General features: G+C 43.4%; 1 protein-coding gene across 1 annotated transcript in view; it reads left to right on the forward strand.

Annotated features, from left to right (window-relative positions):
• SAXO1 (stabilizer of axonemal microtubules 1) overlaps positions 1-20,152 on the forward strand; it is a 73,546-nt gene extending 53,394 nt beyond the window's left edge. The window contains exons 3-4 of the mRNA XM_061132520.1: positions 7,310-7,512; positions 19,152-20,152. Of these exons, the coding sequence (XP_060988503.1) occupies positions 7,310-7,512; positions 19,152-20,152 (1,204 nt within the window). The remainder of the gene's footprint in view (positions 1-7,309; positions 7,513-19,151) is intronic.
• The last annotated feature ends 1,598 nt before the right edge of the window (positions 20,153-21,750 follow it).

A 21,750-nucleotide genomic window follows, 5' to 3' on the forward strand; every position in this document is an offset into this window, starting at 1 on the left:
GAGAAACATCAACAACCTCAGATATGTGGATGATACCACTCTAATGGCAGAAAGCAAAGAGGAACTAAAGAGCCTCTTGAGGGTGAAGGAGGAAAGTGAAAGAGCCAACTTAAGGCTAAGAATTTAAAAAACTAAGATCATGGCATCCGACACCATTAGTGGATGGCAAATTGAAGGGGAAAAGGTAGAAGTAGTGACGGATTTCCTATTCTTGGGCTCCAAAATCCCTGCAGATGGTGTCTGTAGCCATGAAATCAGAAGACGATTGCTTCTTGGCAGAAAAGTGATGACAAACCTAGACAGTGTGTTGAAAAGCAGAGACATTACGCTGCTGACAAAGATCCATATAGTCAAGGCTATGGTCTTCCCAGTAGTCACACATGGTTGTGAGAGCTGAACTGTAAAGAAGGCAGAACATCAAAGAATTGATGCTTTTGAACTTGGTGCTGGAGAAGACTCTTGAAAGTCCCTTAGACCACTAGGAGATCAAACCAGTCAGTCTTAAGGGAGATCAACCCTGAATACTCATGGGAGGACTGATGCCAAAACTCCAGTATTTTGGTCATCTGATGTAAACAGACGACTCATTAGAAAAGTCCCTGATGCTGGGAAAGATTGAGGGCAGAAGGAGAAGAGGGCATCAGAGGGTGAGATGGCTGGAAGGCATCACCAATGCAATGAACATGAACTTGGGCAAACTCCAGGAGATGGTGAGGGACAGGGAGGCCTGGCTGCCTCTCTAGGGTCACAAAGAGTTGGACATGACTAGGCAACTGAACAACATTTCTCTAGAGGGGTCTTCCCTGGTGACTCAGCAATAAAGAATCTGCCTGCTAATGCAGGAGACATGGACTCAATCTTTGATTGGAAAAAACCTCACATGCCTTGGAACATAACCTGCAGTTATGTTGTGGTTAGTAATAGGTTTCAGTAAATGTTCCGAACATAAAAACATAATGAGGAAACATATAAATTCTAATTCAATTCACTCTAAAGCCACAGTAAATATTTTTGGGTGGAGGATAAATGAATTAAACTTTAAGCTTCTTTCCTCTCTTCAGAGGTAGATCACTGCCCCCCTCCCCAAGATGATTTGTCTTGGTTATAACTAATCAGTAAATTCAATCCATAGATGTTCTTTCACAAACTAACTTGAATTTTGCATTGGGGTTGCTAAAGATTGGACAGGATTTAGCAACTAACCAACAATGATAACTTTCTAGAGGAGAGACGCGGAGTGGACTGCAGTGAGGGTTGTTGTTTGCGGTTTTTCTTTGAAAATGGGGAAGACTGAAGCATGTTTAAATACTGACAGAAAGCAGCCAGTAAGAGGAAAAGGTGAAACCACTGATCCTTGAGGAAGAGGGAGGAGATTTAGGGCGGGGTGTGAGGATTGCCTTTGGGCCAAGAGGAGGAGCTGTTTTTTCCCCTGAATGGAAGTATAGTTGATGTATACTATTATATAGGTTATGAGTGTGCTATGTAGTGATTCACAACTTTAAAAAAATTATATATTTATTTGGCTGCACTGTCTTCATTGCTGTGTGGGGCTTTTCTCTAGTTGTGGTGAATGGGGTCCACTCTAGTTGTGGTGTGTGGCTTTCTTATTGAGTGGCTTCTCTTGTTGCAGAGCACAAGCTCTAGAGTGAGGACCCAGTAGTTGTGGCACAGAGGCTTCGTTGCTCCGAGGCATGTGAGATCTTCCAGGACCAGGGACAGAACCTGTGTCCCCTGCAGCGAAGGGCAGATTCTTAACCCCTGGACCACCAGGGAAGTGTGATTCACAACTTTTAAAGGTTATACTTCATTATAGCTATTGTAAAATATTAGCTTTACTATTTTGTACAGTATATCCTTGTAGATTTCTATGCATAATAGTTTATGCCTCTTAATCCCCTATTTTTTATTTATAATGTAATCCCCTACTTTTTATTTACATTGCTCCTCCCTCCTCCTCGCCACTGGTAATCATTGGTTTGAGTCTGCTGCTTTTTTGTTATGTTCACTAGTTTGTATTTTTTAGATTCTACATGTACGTGATATCACACAGTATTTCTCTTTTTCTGTTTTATTTCTCTTAGAATAATAGCCTCCAAGTCTGTCCATGTTGTTGCAAATGGCAAAACTTTTATTCTTTTTTATGTTTGAGTAGTATTCCATTGTGTGTGTGTGTGTGTGTATCAGAAAAGGTGTGGTGTACACACGCCACACAATTTCTATTCATTAGTTAATGAACACTTCGGTTGCTTCCATATCTTGCCAGTTGTGTAAGTGGTGCTGCAATGAACCTAGAAGTGCATGTATCATTTTGAATTAGGGTTTTTGTTTCTTTCAGATATATACCCAGGAGTGGATTTGCTGGGTCATATGGTAGTTCTGTTTTTAGCTTTTTGAGAAGCCTATATACTGTTTTCCACAGTATTGGCTGCACCAATTTGCATTCCTACCAACAGTGTAGGAGAGCTCGCTTTTATCTACTTCTTCTCCAACATTTGTTATCTGTGTTCTTTTTGATAATAGTCATTTTGACGTGATATCTCATTGTGGTTTTTATTTGTGTTTTCCTGATCATTAGCAATGTTGAGCATATTTCTCTGTGCCTGTTGGCCATCTGCATGTCTTCTTTGGAAAAATTTTGACTGTTCAGCTCTTCTGTTTTATAATCAATTTTTTTATGTTGTATGAGTTGTTTATATATGTTGGATATTAACCTCTTACTGCTCATATTGTTTGCAAATATTATCTCCCATATTGTAGGTTGTCTTTTCATTTCATTGTACTGTATAAAAGCTTTCAACTTTATTTAGGTCCCATTTGTTTATTTCTGTTTTTATTTCCTTTGCCTTAGGAGAGATTGAAAACATATTGAAAAAAACAATTAGTATGATTTATGTCAGAATATTCTGTTTTCTTCTAGGATGTTACGGTTTCTGGTCTTACATTTAGGTCTTTAATCCATTTTGAGTTTATTTTTGTATTATTGTTAGAGAATGTTCTAACTTCATTCTTTTATATGTGTGTGTCCAGTTTTCCCAGTACCACTTACTGAAGAGACTGTCTTTTCTTCATTGTATATATCCTGGGTTCCTTTGTTGTAGATTAATTGATCATAAGTGCATGGGTTAATTTCTGGGCAGGAGCTCTTAAAATTATTTCTGCTTATTAATATGATTGGGCATACTAACAAATTCTGAAGTTTGTCCAGCTAAATATTAAAAATAGGGACTTCTTAGCAGTCCAGTGGTTAAGACTCTACTTTTCCAAGATGGGGGCTACAGGTTTGATCCCTGGTTGGGATCCCACATGCCGAGTGGGATGGCCAGATTAAAAAAAAATTCTCTAGCATGCCAAGGTTATACAAATATTAAGCATTTTTTAAAAATTAAAAATAGATTGAACCAAGTATTGTGTAGCCCCTTTATCATAATGAAAATATCCTTTTCCCTCTTCCAGGCTCATGACCCTGGTTAGCTGTTACGTTATAGCTTCTTTCCTTTTGCCAGACTCTTGTCAAATGCCTTCCTTTAACTTTGCCTAATGATGGGAAGTCAAATTGTTTTGGCTTCCCAGCAGGTTCTCTTTAACCTTTACTTCAGAGTTTAACTCAGGACTTTCCATACCAGATAACTTTTATGACTATGCACCTAAAAGAAACTTGGCATCTTTGACCATTTTTTTTCCTTGGTTCAGAGTCAAAATGGGCACCAGGAGCTAGGATATGTACCCCAGGAAGAGAAGGGAGTTTTATTAAAAAAACAACCTACTAAATTTGAGCAATTTCTGGGAAGGATAAAATAGTTTTCTTTTACGTGAACTTAAGGGCTGTAAGATTATGAGAGGTTGGGGACCTGTAGTTATGTTGTGGTTAACGATAGATTTCAGTAAATGTTCTGAACATAAAAAACATAATGAGGAAACATATAAATTCTGATTCAATTCATTCTTAAGCCATGATAAATAATTTTGGGTGGAGGATAAATGAATTAAAATTTAAACTACTTTCCTCTCTTCAGAGGTAGATCACTGCTCCCCTCCCCAAGATCATTTGTCTTGGTTATAACTGATCAGTAAATTCAATCCATTGATGTTCTTTCATAAACTGTCTTGAATTTTGTGTTGGAGAGGAAGATTCGGTTAAGAATTTCGTTCCTTGAACATGGTAAATGAGGATTTTGCCACATCACCTTTTGCTATTGAGAAACCAATTTCAGGAAAAGTCCATGAATTGATACGGTTAGTTGTAGGCAGTCATCTGTGCTTTTCTGTTTAAAAATTTTTTATTTTTGGCTGTGTTGGGTCCTCGTTGCCATGCACAGGCTTTCTCTTGTTGCAGAGCATCAGCTCTGGAAAGCAAGGGCTTCAGTTAGTTGTGGTGCATGGGCTTAGTTGCTGAGGCCAGTTGCTGAGGGCTTAGTTCCTGGACCAGGGATTGAACCTGTACCCTCTCTGTCGTCCCGTGGACTCTTATCCGCTGCGCCACCAGGGAAGTCCTGTTTTTTTTTTTTTATCTTGTAGCAGCAGGAAATGGGGGCATTAAGCACATTTTAGTTATCATAGAGCCTGGCCGCCCTTGTAGGAAGGTTTTCACAGCATCTCTGAGGGGAAGTTGGTTCCCTCAGTAGAAGTAACAGCAGAAGAGAATGTCTCGTGTCCTGTGTGCAGGTTCCAGGGTGTGATGGGCCCATGACAGGAAGGCAGCCCTGGCTGCTCTGGGCTTGGGAGGGCTCTGCGGGGCAGTGTGGGCATTCGGCTTTGTTCCTCATCACCTGCCGCCTGGTATCTTCTGATACACATTCTTGGAAGTGAACAGGGCTGAACTCTTGGGTAGCCATTAGTCAACCACAGATTTGTATGGAGCTGTAGGGTCTCAGGCTGCCTCCAACCCCACTCCAGCCCCCTGGGGAGTGAGGAAAGCCACCTCCCCTTGGGAGCCCTCCTTGAGAATACAAACTTTCTGATGAAAGCGACTTTGCAGTTAACCGGTTATCAGCCAGTGTTTTCTGGGCCTTCCCATTTCTCTTGGCAGCCTAGAGGCCTGACTGTCCTAGTTCCCTGCTGCAGCTGGTTTAGCTTTGAACAGACATCAGTGTGAGGTACTTGCACACGTAGAAGGGTAGGAGCGCGGACTGGTCCCTGGGTCCTTATTCCGCCCATTCCCTCCATAAACCCTGACTTACACTGTCAGCAAACAGCTGCCTCAGGTCTTTTGGCTTCCTCTTGCTATTTGCCAACATGGGGCCCCTGGGGACAGAGCCCAGGCTGCAGGCCCGGTAACTGCTGCTGAGATGTATTTTTAAACCTACCCAGAGGGTGTTACAGGGAGTTCAACTGAAGCATCTCCTGTTTCCCCCTTGGAGCCCTAGGGAGACTAATTCTCTGGCTTCCTAACTCCTTCCTCCCCTCCCACCAAGCGCTTTCAGTCCCTGGTTTGGGTTTATTGACAACCATATGTATAATTCATGCAAGACAGGCTACAGTGGAGCGTGTTGCCTCTGCTAGTCAAGCATGGCTCAGTAACACTGCTCCAGATTTTGGCGGGGAAGTAGGTTTTTACTGGTGTTTGGGCCCAACGTCTTCCTGTCTGGAAGCCTTCCCCTTCCCTTGGTGAGGTCGTTTTGGAAGTGCCGTTAGGGAAAAGCCACTTTCCCCCTGTCCAGTTAGATAAATGAGTTTCAGGCAAGAACAGCCCGTTGTGTGAAGCAGAAGTTCTCGGAGGAAGGGGGGAAGGTATGCTGAAGAGAGTTTGCCCTGGGCAGCTGGTGGGCAGTGGGCGCCCGGGCTGAGCCAGGGTACTTCGTGCTGGTAGCGATGCCACAGTGTCTTGGTCTTTGTAGAACTGGGGTGCTTTGGGAAGAGAGTGTATAGTAAAAAGTGTCATGCTTTTTCTTTTCTTTCTTTTAAGTTGGGAGTATAAATTGCTTTACAATGTTGTATTTAGTTTCTACTGTACCACAAAGTGAATCAACTATATGTATACATTTATCGCCTCCTTCTCGAGCTTCTGTCTGCCCATCCCACCCGTCTACATCATCACAGAGCGTCAAGCTGAGCTCATTGCTGTGACACCCCCAGCTTCTCACTCGCTATCTGTTTTACACGTGGGTTCCCCTGGTGGCTCAGAAGTTAAAGAATCCGCCTGCAGTGTAGGAGACCCAGGTTCAATCCCTGGGTTGGGAAGATCCCTTGGAGAAGGGAATGGCAACCCACGTCAGTATTCTTGCCTCGGAAATTCCATGGACAGAGGAGCCTGGCAGGCTACAGTTCACGGGGTTGCAAAGAGTCAAACATGACAGAGACTTACACACACACACTATGTATAGGTCAGCGCTGCTCTCCCAGTTCGTGCCCCCCCACCTCCGCTTCTCTCTCTGCCCTGTGTCCACATATCTGCTTTCTAAGTTAGTGGACTTTATTCCTGCCCTGCAAATAGGTTCATCTGTACCATTTTTCTAGATTCTATATATATGCATTTGTTTTTCATAAAATGTCTTCATTTTTCTATTCCATTGTTTCCATATACCCTGAAATGATGGGAGTGCTGATGCCAGAGAGCTGAGAAGTGAAAGGTTCATTGTCTGCATTTATTGGCCTTTTCTTCTGGGTTTTCTATGCAGTTAAATAGAGGAAGGAGATGAATCTTAGCATGAACTATTGGGAGCACAGAGAAGGAGGTGGCGGGACCGGAAAAATAGAAGTCAGCTCCACCGTGAACAGGTTGGGGGAGGAAGGTGGAGACAGCAAGCACAGGAGAGGCCTTCTCAGTGGTCCTGGGTGGCTGCAGTGGGATGGGGGTGGGAATGAGGGGGAGGGGGGCGCGGCCAGGGAGGGAAGGCCGAGGCAGGTGCAGGAAGGTTTATATCCTGTGCTAGAAAGTTGGGCTTTATCTGGAAGATTTTAAAGCCAGGGAGTAAAAGGGTAAGATTTTGGGTTTATAGAGTTGATTTTGGCTCTCCAGGATAGGAGAGTGGCAGGTGGTGGCAATCATGCAGGAAGCCCAGGTTGTAGGTTATAACATGACCCACATGAGAAATGGCCAGGGTCTGAACTGAGGAGGAAAGAGGAACTGATGAGCTGCAGCGTGGAGGTAGGGAGCACGCACTTGGTGAATGGCTGGCCCTTGACGGCGTGTAACTTGAGTGAGACGTGAATGGCCATGTCTTTGTCAGAAGTGGGAAACAGGAGGCAGAGCAGTGAAGGCAGAGAGGGGAGGATGACTTCTCAGCCAGCGCCTATAGAATTGGGTTGAATGGAAACCATGAGCCTTATTCTGAGGCAAGGGCTCCCAAGGCTTCTGCTTATTTTCCTACAGGAGAGACTTTGGGCCTCACAAAGTGTTACCAGTGAAGATCCACCAGCCCAATCCGTTCGTCCCAAGTGAAGAGAACATGGATCTGCAGACCACGTATAAACAAGATTACAACCCTTACCCCCTCTGTCGAGTGGATCCCATCAAACCTCGGGACAGTAAATACCCTTGTGGGGACAAGATGGAGAGTCTGCCTACTTACAAAGGTGGGAGAAGGCTGGAGGGGCAGGGCTGGGGGCGACGGGCTGAGCCTAGGTGCTGACTGGGAAGTGGGTTTTATGCACACACGCCCTCAGTGCACAGGCTGGGCAGTCTTTTCTGCGGCCAGATCTGGCCTTCAGCCTGTTTCTGTGCAGCTAGAGAGGTAAGGATGGTTTTTAAATTTTTGAATGATTAAAAAAAAATGAGAAAGACTATTACATTAGGGTATGTGAATATTAAATTCAGAGTTCAGTGTCATAAGTATGTTTTGTTGGAACACGGCCACTTCCATTGGTTTTCTATATTATCTATGGCTAAGTTTGTGCTTCGGCAGCAAAGTTGAATAGCTGTGGCAGAAATCATATGGCATGCAAGGCCTAAGACATTTAATATCTGGCCTCCTACAAAAAAATATTTGCTAGTTGCCTGCCTCAGCTTGCCATTCCCGTCCTGTATTGGGCAAGCAGTTCAAGTTTAAGCCAAGTTGGGTTTCACCACTGATTGATTCATTCATTTGTTAAAAAACTATGGAAATGTAACATACAGAAAAATGTGCAAATATATAATGATAGAGACTGGTGATTTTTAAAAATTGTATTATTTTTTAATGGGCTGAGTACCTCCCCCTGAATAACTATTTTGCTATATACATCAATCCTTTTAATCTTTAAAATTTTTTTTATTTATATTGGAGTGCAGTTGATTAACAATGCTGTGTTAGCTTCAGGTGTATGGAAAAGTGATTCAGTTATATGTATACATATATCCTTTTTCAATTTTTTTTCCCATTTAGGTTATTATAAAATATTGAGTAGAGTTCCTTGTGCTGTATTTGCTATAGGTAGAATAGATAACCAGTGAGGACCTGTTCATCTTTAATTCCCATTGGACTGCAAAAGTTTTAGGAAAGTTCTAGAGGAAAGTGAGAATCCCTTGGTGACTTGCCAGATAGCTGACAGTACAAAGGCAGATTAGACCAATGAATTGTGAGTGAATAGGCATGGAAAGAGGATGCAGATTGAAATGTATAGCATTGATACTCCCTTCTAGTTACCGTCCCCACCCAGGAGAGAACCACTGTGCTGACTCTTGACTTTGTAAATTAGTTTTGCTAGTTTTGAACTTCATTTTATTGAGATGGGTTCCTTCTTTACTGGGCATTTTCTGCATTCCAGGCATGGTATTAGGACGCGTGAAGGAAGCATAATGACCTGCCCTTGAGTTTGTAGTCTGGTAGGAGAGACAGGATTATCAAGTGGTGTGTGTGCCAGGTAGCAGTCACTCTACTCTATGGAGCATGAACCACAGGACTGACGCCATGGGGATGGAGGCCAGGTTTGTGATCAGTAACTGCGCTGCTTGTGGTGTACATGGTTGTCCTAAGAAAATGTGCAGAACTGTCCCTGTCACATGTCTGTGGATGTCTGCATGCCTGTGGTGATGGTGGCTTTCTAAAATTATTATTATTTTAAAAATCTGGCTGCATCATGCAGCACATGGGATCTTAGTTCCCTGTGAAAGTGAAAGTTGCTCAGTCGCATCCCACTCTGTAACCCCATGGACTATACAGTCTATGGAATTCTCCAGGCCAGAATACTGGAGTGGGTAGCCTTTCCCTTCTCCAGGGGATCTTCCCAACCCAGGGATTGAACCCTGGTCTCCTGCATTGCAGGCAAATTCTCTACTAGCTGATCCACAAGGCAAGCCTAAGAATACTGGAGTGGGTAGCCTATCCCTTCTCCAGTGAATCTTCCCAACCCAGGAATCAAACTGGGGTCTCCTGCATTGCAGGTGGATTCTTTACCAATTGAGCTATCAGGGAAGCCTCTTAGTTCACTAACCAGTGATCTAACCTGCAGCCCTGCATTGGAAGCATGGAGTCTTAACCATTGGACCACCAGGGAAGTCCCCAGTAGTGGCTCTTATTTAGTCAAGCTTAACACTTGGCCATGGGGAGGTGGAGAGGCTTGAGGGGATGTAGGAATGTTCCTGAAGCCCTTCCAGGAGCTCTTAATCTGTCATTCTGGAAGATTCTAAATGTGGCTGAGTATCTCTGCTTTTGCTTTTTTTTTGTCCTTTTACTTTCTTTAGTGTCACCTATTATCTTTTACTCTTCCATAGCCACCTTCTGCCAAGCCACATTCTGGACATCGTCAAATCCCCAAACAGCTCCACCTTCGTGCCCTCCACCATCCGGTCCTTTTGGCTCTCGTATTTACTCCCACCGTGACAGTCCTTGGCCTCACTGGGACCTCCAGCCCACTGATGCCTCAACCTTCCTTCTCATCATCATCAGCCTCTCCTGTGTCTGTTCCCATGCAGCTTATTCCACGTTGTATCACTGCAGCCCCTCTCTTAACTCCCTCTTTCTTCTGTCCTTCTGTTGCATCCTCCTGGTAACAACCAAACCCTGCCTTCTCCATGTCTACCACTGGATGCCCAGCTGCACATCCCTCCAACCTTATCAGCTCATCTCTGTTGGCCACAGAAAGCAAGCAGAGAGATCTTTTGAAAACAGAAATCTCACCTGACCTCGTCTTTACCTAAAACTCCTCAAATAATCACTCCAGTTCTCAGGATAAACTCCCCCACCTTTGCCCACTCTGCTGCCTTGAAGATTGGGGCTCCTCCTCTCTGGGCCCCTCTGCTCTGACCACAGGAGCTTCTTTCAGTTGCTTTGCTCCCCTTTTCTGTCTCAGGGCAGGTTGCACTGCCCTTCCCTCGTTAGAGAGCCATCCTCCCGTCCCCTCTCCAGTGCTCATCCTTCTGCGAAGGGCAGAAGCATCACACCTTCCAAAGGTGCCCCAGACCTTGCCCCGTGCCAGACCAGACACATCCCGTAAGGTGCTTGAAGGCTGACTTGTCCCACCTTGTTTCATAATTCATTTTGTAATTTAGTTTAACATTTGTCTCTTTGGCTAGATCGCAGGCTACAAGAGAGCAAGGGTCTGCCTTTTTCTTTGTCTGTTACCCTCAACAAGGTAGGCACCATAGCAGATGTTGTACTAAGGAGTCAGCCCAACGAGGCATGTTATGGGGTGGTACTTGGCCTCTGCAGGGCTCCTCTGTTTCCCTTTTCATCCAGTGTTTATAGGAGGGCAAAAAATGGACACTGAGCACGCAGAAAAGAACAGAGCCCAAATGAGCACTTCCCTTTGACGGTGAGGAGGCAGGGCTTCTGGTAGGGCTCATCCGACTGCATCCTCTCCTCTCTACATCCTCCCTGTGGGCTTCCTGATTTACAAGTCTTGACAGAGTTAGAGGCTCCTCAGAGCAGCTGTCTGCTCAGCTCAACTTCCCCTCTCCACCTTGCCCTGGGTGCAAGGAGAGATCTAGGGCTGAGAAATACTCCCTGCTTTCCTTAGTGGTTGGCAAGGATGGAGTTTTCCAGTGGTATTATTTAAAAGGACATCTCCCTCCACTCCCCACAAAATAATCCCCCCCAAAATCAACACACAGAAAAAAAAATCTAATACTTAAGCTTTAATCTCTGCAGTATTCTTCCCCTTCTCCAAACATTTACATCTCAAATTGCCCTCTGCAAACCAGAGAATAGTATTCTGCTGTTAAAACTGAGTCGTGGCTGACTTTGCCTTACTGAAAAAGTTAATATTGAGAAAACCCTATTTTCTTTCTTTCTTTTTTTTTTTTAAAGCAGTCAATAGGCACCAGAAATTTGTCTGCTGACACAGACCTAAAATTTTTTTAAAATTGAAGTATGGTTGATTTACACTGTTGTATTAGTTTCTGCTATAGAGCAAAGTGAATCAGTTATATATCGACTCCACTCTTTTTTAGATTCTTTTCCCATATAAGCCATCACCGAGTATTGAGTAAGAGTTCCCTGTGCTGTAAAGTAGGTCCTTCTTTGTTATCTGTTTTATATATAATAGTGTATATATGTCAATCCCAATATTCCAGTTTATTCCTTCCCTCTGTCCCCCTGGTAACAAAGTTTATTTTCTACATCTGTAATTCTATTTCTATTTTATAGATGAGTTTGTTTGTATGCTTTTCTTTAGATTCCACATATAAATGATATCATATGGTCTCTGTCTGACTTTCTTCACTTAGTATGATCATCTCTAGGTCCATCCATGTTGCCGCAATTGGCATTATTTTGTCCTTTTTATGGCTGAGTAATATTCCACTGTATATATGTACCACATCTTCTTTATCCACTTCTCTGTTGATGGACATTTAGGTTGCTTCCATGACCTGGTTATTGTAAATAGTGGTGCGATGAACATTGAGGGTGCATGTATCTTTTTAAATTGGTTTTTTCCCCCAGATATATGCTCAGTAGTGGGATTGCTGGATCAAATGGTAGCTCTGTTTTTAGTTTAGTTTTTTTTTTTCCCCAAAAGATTTGTTCTCATTCTTTTAAAAAAAAATAATTTTATTTATTTATTTTTGACTGTTCTGGGTCTTCATTGCTATGCAGGCTTTTCTCTAGTTGCAGCAAGTAGGGGCTGCTCTCCAGTTCAATGTGTGGGCTTCTAATTGCAGTGGCTTCTCTTGTTGTGGAGCATGGGCTGTAGGGCCCTTGGGCTTCAGCAGTTGCGGCTCTCAGGCTCTAGAGCACAGGCTCAGTAATTTTGGCACACAGTCTTAATTGCTCAGAGGCATGTGGGATCTTCCCAGATCTGGGATCGAACCCATGTCTATTGCATTGGCCGGCAGATTCTTTACCACTGAGCCACCAGGGAAGCCCTGTTTTTAGTTTTTTAAGGAACCTCCATACTGTTCTTCATAGTGGCTGCCCCAGTTTACATTCCTACCAAAAGTGTACTTACACAGACTTAACAGAACTGTTCTGAACCAGGCATGCTTAGACCTTTTGGTTTTATTCTGGCTACATATGTACCTGAGGGTAGGTTTCATAGTTCTCCTCTGAAATTCAGGTTTAAAATCAATTCGGTTTGTAGTCAAAGAAAACATCTGTCATTCGGTGTCAGTTGTAACCTATGTGTAACCTAGTTTTTTGAATAATACTTACCATATCATATAATCTCAGTGGTTAATTTTTTCCATTACTCCTCTAGGGTATAGTGGCTTCCAAAACTTGGCCTTAAATGCCAAACATTTATTTTCCACTTTTAGCACAGGGGATGCTGCAGTGAAGATGTGTTTAGTGAGGTAATAAATGAACGAGTAGTTCTAGATCTCTATTTACGAGGGCTCCCGGTGCCATAGTTTGGCATTAGAGTTGCACATATCCCCACCAGGTCTGTTACTCGGTGGGTGCAGGGCAAGGGCAAGAATGAAGCCTGGGGAAGGCCCAGGACATTTGCTCTTTGCATCCTGCACAACCTCATGCATATTTGAGGGGCCACATCCTTGCCTTATCAGTTGGCTTATCGCTCATGTGATGACTTGTTTCTCTTATGGAAATAGTATTGCTTTAATACTTAATAAGTCTTTAATAAGTCTTCTGTAGCAGTGTTTATGGTTTTGTGTCTATACATTGATTCTCCTTCCAAAGGGAAGGTGGGGTAGAAACCAAAGATCAAGGTCATTAAATAGATGTATTTCAACGGGTGCATCTATATTATGTCTATATGCTCTGCTTGCTATTGTTGCATAGGAAAAATATGCAAACTTTTCTCTTACTACTCTTATGGCCAGTGCCTTTACTGGCCTCCAGAAAACCACTAGTAAAATTTGCTCCAGCAGCATTTGGTTGTAATTTTGACATTTTCAAAACACTGTGCAATTGGAAAGATTGAGAGTGTAATTACTTGATGCTCAGCTTTAGGTTTAGCTTTTTTTTTTTTTTTTAAGACACATTATTGAATGGAATCTCTTTTAAAATGGTTCTTGCCAATTACGCACATGACACCCTGGCCCTGAAGGGCTTTTACTGATGACTTTTCAGGCATGTGAATAGTTTGTCATGTGGAATTCTGAGGTTTTTTTGTAATATACGCTGGGTGGAGGAAGTTAGGAGGTTGGATAATAATGTGGTTTCCACTGTATTGTTGGGTATCAGAAATCACATGAGGCAACTCTCAGTTTAGGAACCTGTTTTCTTAACACTCCATCCATCACAGGAGAGGGCCAGAAAACCCTGTCCTACCCACCCCCTTATACCTTGAGGCAGTGTGTAGGCATCTACAGGTAGATGCCCCCATTTCAGTGAGGCTTGAAGTCTGAGGGGGAAACATGTGGTTTATATTCAGCAAGATGGTTCCCTCTAAGGCCCCCTAATGCTTTCAAGATGCTGATAGAGCCATTAATAGCTCTTGGAGAGAGATTAGATTTTCAATTAAAATGAAGCCAATTTAAAATAAATAGTTGGTAGTATTATTAGCTTGAACTAAGCTTAAGAGTGTGCCTGGGGGTGGGGATGTCAGGACTTACAGCGTGGCAGAGTGAGGAACTTGACAAATTCTCTCCCCAAAAAAGCAACAATAAAACTGGACAAAATAGTAAAAACCAACCATTTTAGGACTCTGGAACTCAACCAAAGGGGTACAACAAATTGAGAACCATTTATTCAAGAAAAACTACTAAACCATGTTATGAACAGTGGGAGTGTGTGGTGTTTTATCCTGGGGCTGCTTCCATCACCCCTCCCTCAAGTTCCATCTGTGTGGTAGTTCTGCTTGGGCAGGCTAGGCTGCGAAAACCAGAAACTTTGCTGCCAGTGAGGGCTGATTGGAGAAAAGTGCACACTCAGGCAATTCAGTAAAAACAATAGTGACATTAATGGCAAAAAAATTAGGGAAGACAGTTTCTGCGGTTAGTTTGAGGTTGCAGTACTACTTGAAACAAGCAACAGACCAGCAGATCAGTGAGAAATTGACCAAAGAGACTCAGAGAATGAGACAGACTCAGAGGTGGGCCTTGATAAGCTCATATATATTCCTGATGGTCTTAAAGACTGTGCATATGGGCAAGGCAGTGTGCAGGCTCAAGAGATCAGAGAAAGGGTCTAGTTATTTACTCATCTTTCCTGGCTGAATATGATGCCTGGTGCATATGCAGAGGAGATATGAGACAGCCTGGTAGAAAATAAAAGCTGGGGAAAAGTTGTAAGCTGTACGATCTTTGACTGTATTCTCCAACTCACACACAGATTCATTGGCAAATGGTGAAAACCTTAGTGGCTTAAGGTGCCTAAGTATATGTGCTTAGTCACTCATTAGTGTCCAAGTCTGTGATCTCATGGACTGTAGCCCACCAGGCTCCTCGGTCCATGGGAATTCTCTGGGCAAGAATACCAGAGTGGGTTGCCGTGCCTTCCACCAGGGGATCTTTCCAACCCAGGGATTGAACTCAGGTCTCCCACGTTGCAGGTGGATTCTTTACCATCTGAGCCACTAGGAGGAGGGTGCTTATGTATAACTTCTGGTTAATCAGAGGCTGATTACTAAACTATGCTGTGATAGAGGGTAGCTCTTAGGAATCTAGGCCTAAAAGTAAGATAAATTAAAAAGAAAAAACTGCCAGTACAATACTATAGTGATTACTGTAGCTTTGTAGTATAGTCTGAAGGCTTCCTAGGTGGCTCTATTGGTAAAGAACCCTCCTGCCAATGCAGGAGACATAAGAGACATGAGTTTGATCCCTGGGTTGGGAAGATCCCCTGGAGGAGGGCATGGCAACCCACTCCAGTATTCTTGCCTGGAAAATCCCGTGGACAGAAAAGCCTGGTGGGCTACAGTCCACGGGGTCACAAAGATTTGGATATGACTTAGAAACCAAGCAATAACCACAGTCTGAAGTCAGGGAGCCTGATTCCTCCAGCTCCATTTTTCTTTCTCAAGATTGCTTTGGCTGTTTGGGGTCTTTTGTGTTTCCATACAAATTATAAAATTTTTTGTTCCAGCTCTGTGAAAAATACCACTGGTAATTTTGCTAGGGATTGCATTGAATCTGTAAATTGCTTTGGGTAGTATAATAATTGTCATAATATTGATTTTTCCAGTCTAAGAACGTGGTATTTCTCTCCATCCATTTGTGTCATCTTTGATTTCTCTCATCAGCGTCTTATAGTTTTCTATGTACAGCTCTTTTGTCTTAGGTAGGTTTATTCCCAGGTATTTTACTCTTTTTGTTGCAATGGTAAATGGGATTGTTTCCTTAACTTCTCTTTCTGATTTTTTTGTTGTTAGTGTATAAGTATGCAAGAGATTTCTGTGTATTAATTTTTTGTTTTGTGACTTTAACAAATTCTTTATTGAGATAGATCTAGTAGTTTTCTGGTGGCATCTTTAGGATTTTCTATGTATAGTATCATGTCATCTGCAAACAGTGAGAGTTTTACCTCTTCTTTTCCAATTTGGATTGCCTTTATTTCTTTTTCTTTGATTGCTGTGGATAGAATTTCCAAAACTATGTTGAATAATAGTGGTGAGAGTGGGCACCCTCATCTTGTTCCTGATGTTAAAGAAATGCTTTCAGTTTTTTAAAAATTGAAAATAATGTTTGCTGTGGGTTTGTTGTATCTGGCCTTTATTATGTTGAGATAGGTTCCCCCATGCCTACTTTCTGGAAAGTTTTTTTAAATCATAAATTGGTTTAATTTTGTTGAAATTGTTTTCTACATCGATTGAGATTATCATATGGTTTTTATCCTTTAGTTTGTTAATGTGGTGCGTCACATTGATAGGTTTTCATATACTGAAGAATCAGTATATGCATTGCATCCCTGGGATAAACCTCACTTGACAATGGTGTATGATCCTTTTAATGTGTTGTTGGAGTCTGCTAGTATTTTGTTGAGGATTTTAGCATCTATGTTTATCAGTGATATTGGCCTGTAATTTCCTTTTTTGGTAATAACTTTGGTTTTGGTTATCTGGTTATCAGGGTGATGGTAGCCTTGTAGAATGAGAAATAATATCAAAATAGGTAGTGAGAATCCATGTTTGTAGATTGAAGATTCAATGCAGTTTAAGGTGCAGTTCAGTTCAGTTCAGTCTCTCAGTCGTGTCCGACTCTTTGCGACCCCATGAATCGCAGCACGCCAGGCCTCCCTGTCCATCACCAACTCCCAGAGTTTACTCAAACTCATGTCCACTGAGTCAGTGATGCCATCCAGCCATCTCATCCTCTGTCATCCCCTTCTCCTCCTGCCCCCAATCCCTCCCAACATCAGGGTCTTTTCTAATGAGTCAACTCTTCGCATGAGGTGGCCAAAGTATTGAAGTTTCAGCTTCAGCATCAGTCCTTCCAATGAACACCCAGGACTAATCTCCTTCAGGATGGACTGGTTGGATCTCTTTGCAGTCCAAGGGACTCTCAAGAGTCTTCTCCAACACCACACTTCAAAAGCATCCATTTTTCGGTGCTCAGCTTTCTTCACAGTCCAACTCTCACATCCATACGTGACCACTGGAAAAACCATAGCCTTGACTAGACGGACCTTTGCTGGCAAAGTAATGTCTCTGCTTTTTAATATGCTGTCTAGGTTGGTCATAACTTTGCTTCCAAGGAGTAAGCGCCTTTTAATTTCATGGCTGCAATCACCATCTGCAGTGATTTTGGAACCCAAAAAAATAAAGTCTGACACTGTTTCCCCATCTATTTCCCATAAAGTGATGGGACCAGATGCCATGATCTTAGTTTTCTGAATGTTGAGCTTTAAGCCAACTTTTCCACTCTCCTCTTTCACTTTCATCATCAGGGAAATGTAAATTAAAATATAGAGAGGGAGGTGGGAGGGGGGATCAGGATGGGGAATACATGTAAATCCATGGCTGATTGATGTCAGTGTATGACAAAAACCACTACAATATTGTAAAGTAATTAGCCTCCAACTAATAAAAATAAATGAAAAAAAAATACAATGAGATACCATTAAACACCCACTATAGAATGCCTATAATTAAAAAACAATTTGTAATAACAAGTTTTGAAGATGTGGAGAAATGAGAACTTTCATACATTGCTGGTAGGAACATGAAGTGGCACACCCACTTTGGACAATTTTGCGGTATGTTGAAAAGTTAAACATAAATTAAACATATAACTTACAATTTTGCTTCTTGGTATCTACCTAAGAAAGATGAAAAGATATATCCTCACAAACACTTGTCTATAAATGTTCCTAGCAGAAATTTTCATAATAACCAAATGATGAAAACAATCCAAATGCCCATCAAATGATGAATGGATAAACAAAATTTACCCTAGTACTATTCAACAATAAAAGGGAGTGGACTGATACATGCTGTGACAGGATGAGCCTTCTTTACATTGTGCTTAGTGGATGAAGCCAATACAAAACACTATATATTGTGCAATTCTATTTATAGAAAATGTCCAGAAAAGGCACATTTATAGTGACCAAGAAATGATTAATTATTGCCCAGGGATGAGAATGAAGATTGCAAGTTGGCTTGATTAAATTTTTAGGGTGGTGATGGAAATGTTTTATAACTAGATTAAAAAAAATTTTTTTTTATTGAAGTATAGTTGATTTACAATGTTTTGTTAATTTATGTGGTACAGCAAGGTGATTCAGCGTAACTAGATTTTGATTATAGATTGTTGCACAACTCTGTAAAAGTTATTAAATTATGTGTGTAAGATGATGCATTTTATATTTATACAAATTATACCTCAAGAAAGCTGTTTAAAACGTGTGCCTGTGGACTCCACTGGTATTGGCTATATACCTCAAAGACTGCTTTTGTTCTTTTTGTAAAGTTGTAGGCAAGAGAATTCCCTGTGGATTCAGAGTTGGTTAGCCAACATAGTCCCCCTTATTCCCCTGGAGTGCCATATTTGATGTATGTGGATTGTATGTGTGATGATAGGAACATAATGGCGATTACCCCATGGATGACCAAGGGAGGCCTGGTAGGTCTAGCTGGTGGCCCAGTAGGGCTGGGTTATGAATCCTTGGTCTCACTGCTCTGCATATACCTTCCCAGTCACTCTTTGATGATTCACAGAGGACACCTTCCCTTAGAGGAATGGAGCTGTTCTTGGATAAGGGAAAAGCAGTAGTTGGACTGGAGAAGGCAATGGCACCCCACTCCAGTACTCTTGCCTGGAAAATCCCGTGGACAGAGGAGCCTGGTAGGCTACAGCCCATGGGGTTGCACAGAGTCAGACACAACTGAAGTGACTTAGCAGCAGCAGCAGTTGGACTCCTCTGTTGGAATCCATTCCGTGGGTCCACTCATGGCCATGGACCCTCTAAAATCCCCACATGCAGCATTGTGGGTGTGATGAGACTCCTATAAATTAGTCTCTTCTGCATGTGTGTGTGTGCTGTCACTTCAGTTGTATCTGACTCTTTGTGATCTATTGGACTGTAGCCCACCAGGCTCCTCTGTCCGTGGGGATTCTCCAGGCAAGAAAACTGGAGTGGGCTGCCATGCCCTCCTCCAGGAGATCTTCCTGACCCAGGGATTGAACCTGCATCTCTTACATCTCCTGCCTTGGCAGGGGGGTTCTTTATCACTAGCACCACTTGGGAAGCCTTCTGCTGCACAATGACCTGCAAATACCACAAAGTTGAAACATCAGGCCCTTGGTTGAGGTGGTGGCAGGGATCTAGTCTGGTTTTCCTCTGTCTCCTGTAACATCTCCCTGAAGTCTGGCCTGTGGCTTTGGGGCTTCTGGGAATACATGCAGGTTGAGTGATTGGATTTATGAATAATCACCACTTCTGCTTTTTTTTCAGCTGACTATTTACCCTGGAACCAACCAAGACGAGAGTTGCTTCGTCCTCCTCACCACTACCGGCCGGCATCGACCAAGTTTGATAGTCGCACTACACAGCAGGATGACTATTCCATGAAGGGCCTGGTGAACACCAGGAGCTGTAAGCCTCCAGCTGTGCCCAAGCTCTGTAACATCCCCCTGGAGGATCTGACGAACTACAAGATGAGCTACGTGGCCCACCCCTTGGAGAAGCGCTTTGTGCATGAGTCAGAGAAGTTCAGGCCCTGTGAAATCCCCTTTGAAAGCCTCACCACCCACAAGGAGTCATACCGCGGTCTGATGGGGGAGCCAGCCAAGAGTTTGAAACCTCCTGCTAGGCCTTGCGGGCTCTTGCCCTTCTCCAACACCACTGAGTTTCGAGATAAGTACCAAGCCTGGCCAACGCCCCAGGTGTTCTCCAAACCTCCTGCCATGTATGTCCCTCCTGAAGAGAAGATGGACCTTTTGACAACAGTGCAGGCCCACTACACGTTCCCTAAGGGCGCCCCGGCTGAGTCCTGCCGACCCGTGCCCTCGGTCAAGAAGGGTGGCCGCTTTGAAGGCTCCACCACGACCAAAGAGGACTACAAGCAGTGGGCCAGCATGCGGACAGAGCCGGTCAAGCCCATCCCCCAGCTGAACCTTCCCTCTGAGCCCTTGGACTGCCTGACCACCACACGAGCCCACTATGTGCCCCACCTGCCCATGATGACCAAAAGCTGCAAGCCCCTCTGGTCTGGGCCCCAAGGAAATATCCCTGTGGAGGGCCAGACCACATATACCATCAGCTTTACTCCTAAGGAAATGAGCAGATGCCTGGCTTCGTACCCTGAGCCTCCTGGCTACATCTTTGAGGAAATAGATGCTTTGGGGCACAGGATATACAGGCCCATTTCTCAGACAGGCTCTCGGCGGAGCAGCCGTTTTTCTGTAGGTGATTCAGAAAATCCCAACCAGCAGGAATTGACAGTGTCAGCCTGATTTTTAAAGATTGTAATTTAGAAATTGCACAATACTTATAAAATCATATGGTTGAGCTATTCATTGGACCAAAAAAGAAAAAAAAAAGGAATTCCCCAAAAATGAAAAAAAAAAATTTCATCGTCGTTTCCTGGACACTTGAATAAAATGAGAATCACTTGACTCAAGGAAAATGACATTTAATCACTGGCTAATTAGTCCCCTAACCCTCCCTCTTCTGTCTCCCCCTCTTGGGCCCTTTATCTTGTGCTCATGGAATCAAAGCTGGTCTCTGAGGTTTCCTTCCCATCCAGATGTATTTTACTAGTTTAATCATTGTATAAATTGACATCATGATCATCCCTTGCCAAGAATGAAGTGCCAAAGAATAAACTTCATTTTGGGGGGATTGAATCTGCAGGTCTGTTTGTTCACCCCACGTGCTGTCTATGCAGAGAGCAGGCCATGTTTCTTGCGACCTCTGGGGATATTTCAGCCTAACTCTCTCGTTGCTTCCTCATCCTGGTAGGGGTGCCTCAGGCCTGATCTGGAGTCTTGTTTTGGGGCCTCTCTACACAGGGCTGCTTCACAGGGCATCTTTCTACCTCTTCACATCACAACATACCAGTAACAACAGTGTTGTCTGATGGGGTATGAGTCTCGTCACGAGTCTTGCCCATGAACCAGGCACTGAACTGAAATTTCCTCTCCCCTCCGTGCTCTTCCCCAGTTCTCTGATACCATGGAGTGTATTTTCGGGTTCTACCGACTCAAAACAGAGGCAGATGGAGGGAAAGGACAAAGTTCTATGGCAGTCCTAGGAAAGCATGGACGGCCAGACCTCTCTCATTCCCAAACCAGTGCAGGCTCTGAGTCCAGGGAGAGGAGGGGCGGAGCGGGGAGAAAGGGAGCCCTCGGCAACCAGGCAGTTGGCAGCTGGCTCTTAAGCTGTGAGCACTTCTAAATGCTCAGAACCTGGAAAAAATGGCTGCACATTGGGCTGATTCCTGGGAAGCCTGGATCCGCTTGTCCTAAAATGACAGCTATGACCAGGCCTCTCATAAAGTATGATATAGTGATAATGGAGAAAGGGTTGGAGGTTCCTCTTTGGGGCCTAAGGTTTGATCCTAAGGTTAAGTAATTTGGAGGTTTTTTTTGTTTTGTTTTTAGGAAGAATCAAGGAGGGACTTTGTTCAAGAGGGCCCAGGCCAGGATCAGCTGGGTTCAAGGTCTGTGTGAGCCTCATCCAGGGGGATGCAGATTGACACTTCGGTTATCTGCCTCTCTTTTGAGTCTGTAGAACCTTAAAATATACTCCATGGTATCAGGGAACTGGGGAAGAGCATGGAGGGGAGAGGAAATTTCAGTTCAGTGCCTGGTTCATGGGCGAGAAGCCTGTATCTCTTATTCAAGTCTATCTTTCCATGGCTCTCACCTCCCTGGCCCAGACTTTCAGGTCCCCACTCATTGTCTTCTTACCGTGAGGTTAGTTTGCATCACTGGATTGGTATTTATGGCATTTAATCATCTTGGTTGTATCAGGTGTGGATGACTGCCCTTATGGGATAAAGAAGCTCAGAGAGATGATGCACCTTGCCTAAGGCCACAGAGCTTGGAGC

The sequence above is a fragment of the Dama dama genome, chromosome 29 (assembly GCF_033118175.1).
Source record: "Dama dama isolate Ldn47 chromosome 29, ASM3311817v1, whole genome shotgun sequence".
Classification (NCBI taxonomy): Eukaryota; Metazoa; Chordata; class Mammalia; order Artiodactyla; family Cervidae; genus Dama; species Dama dama.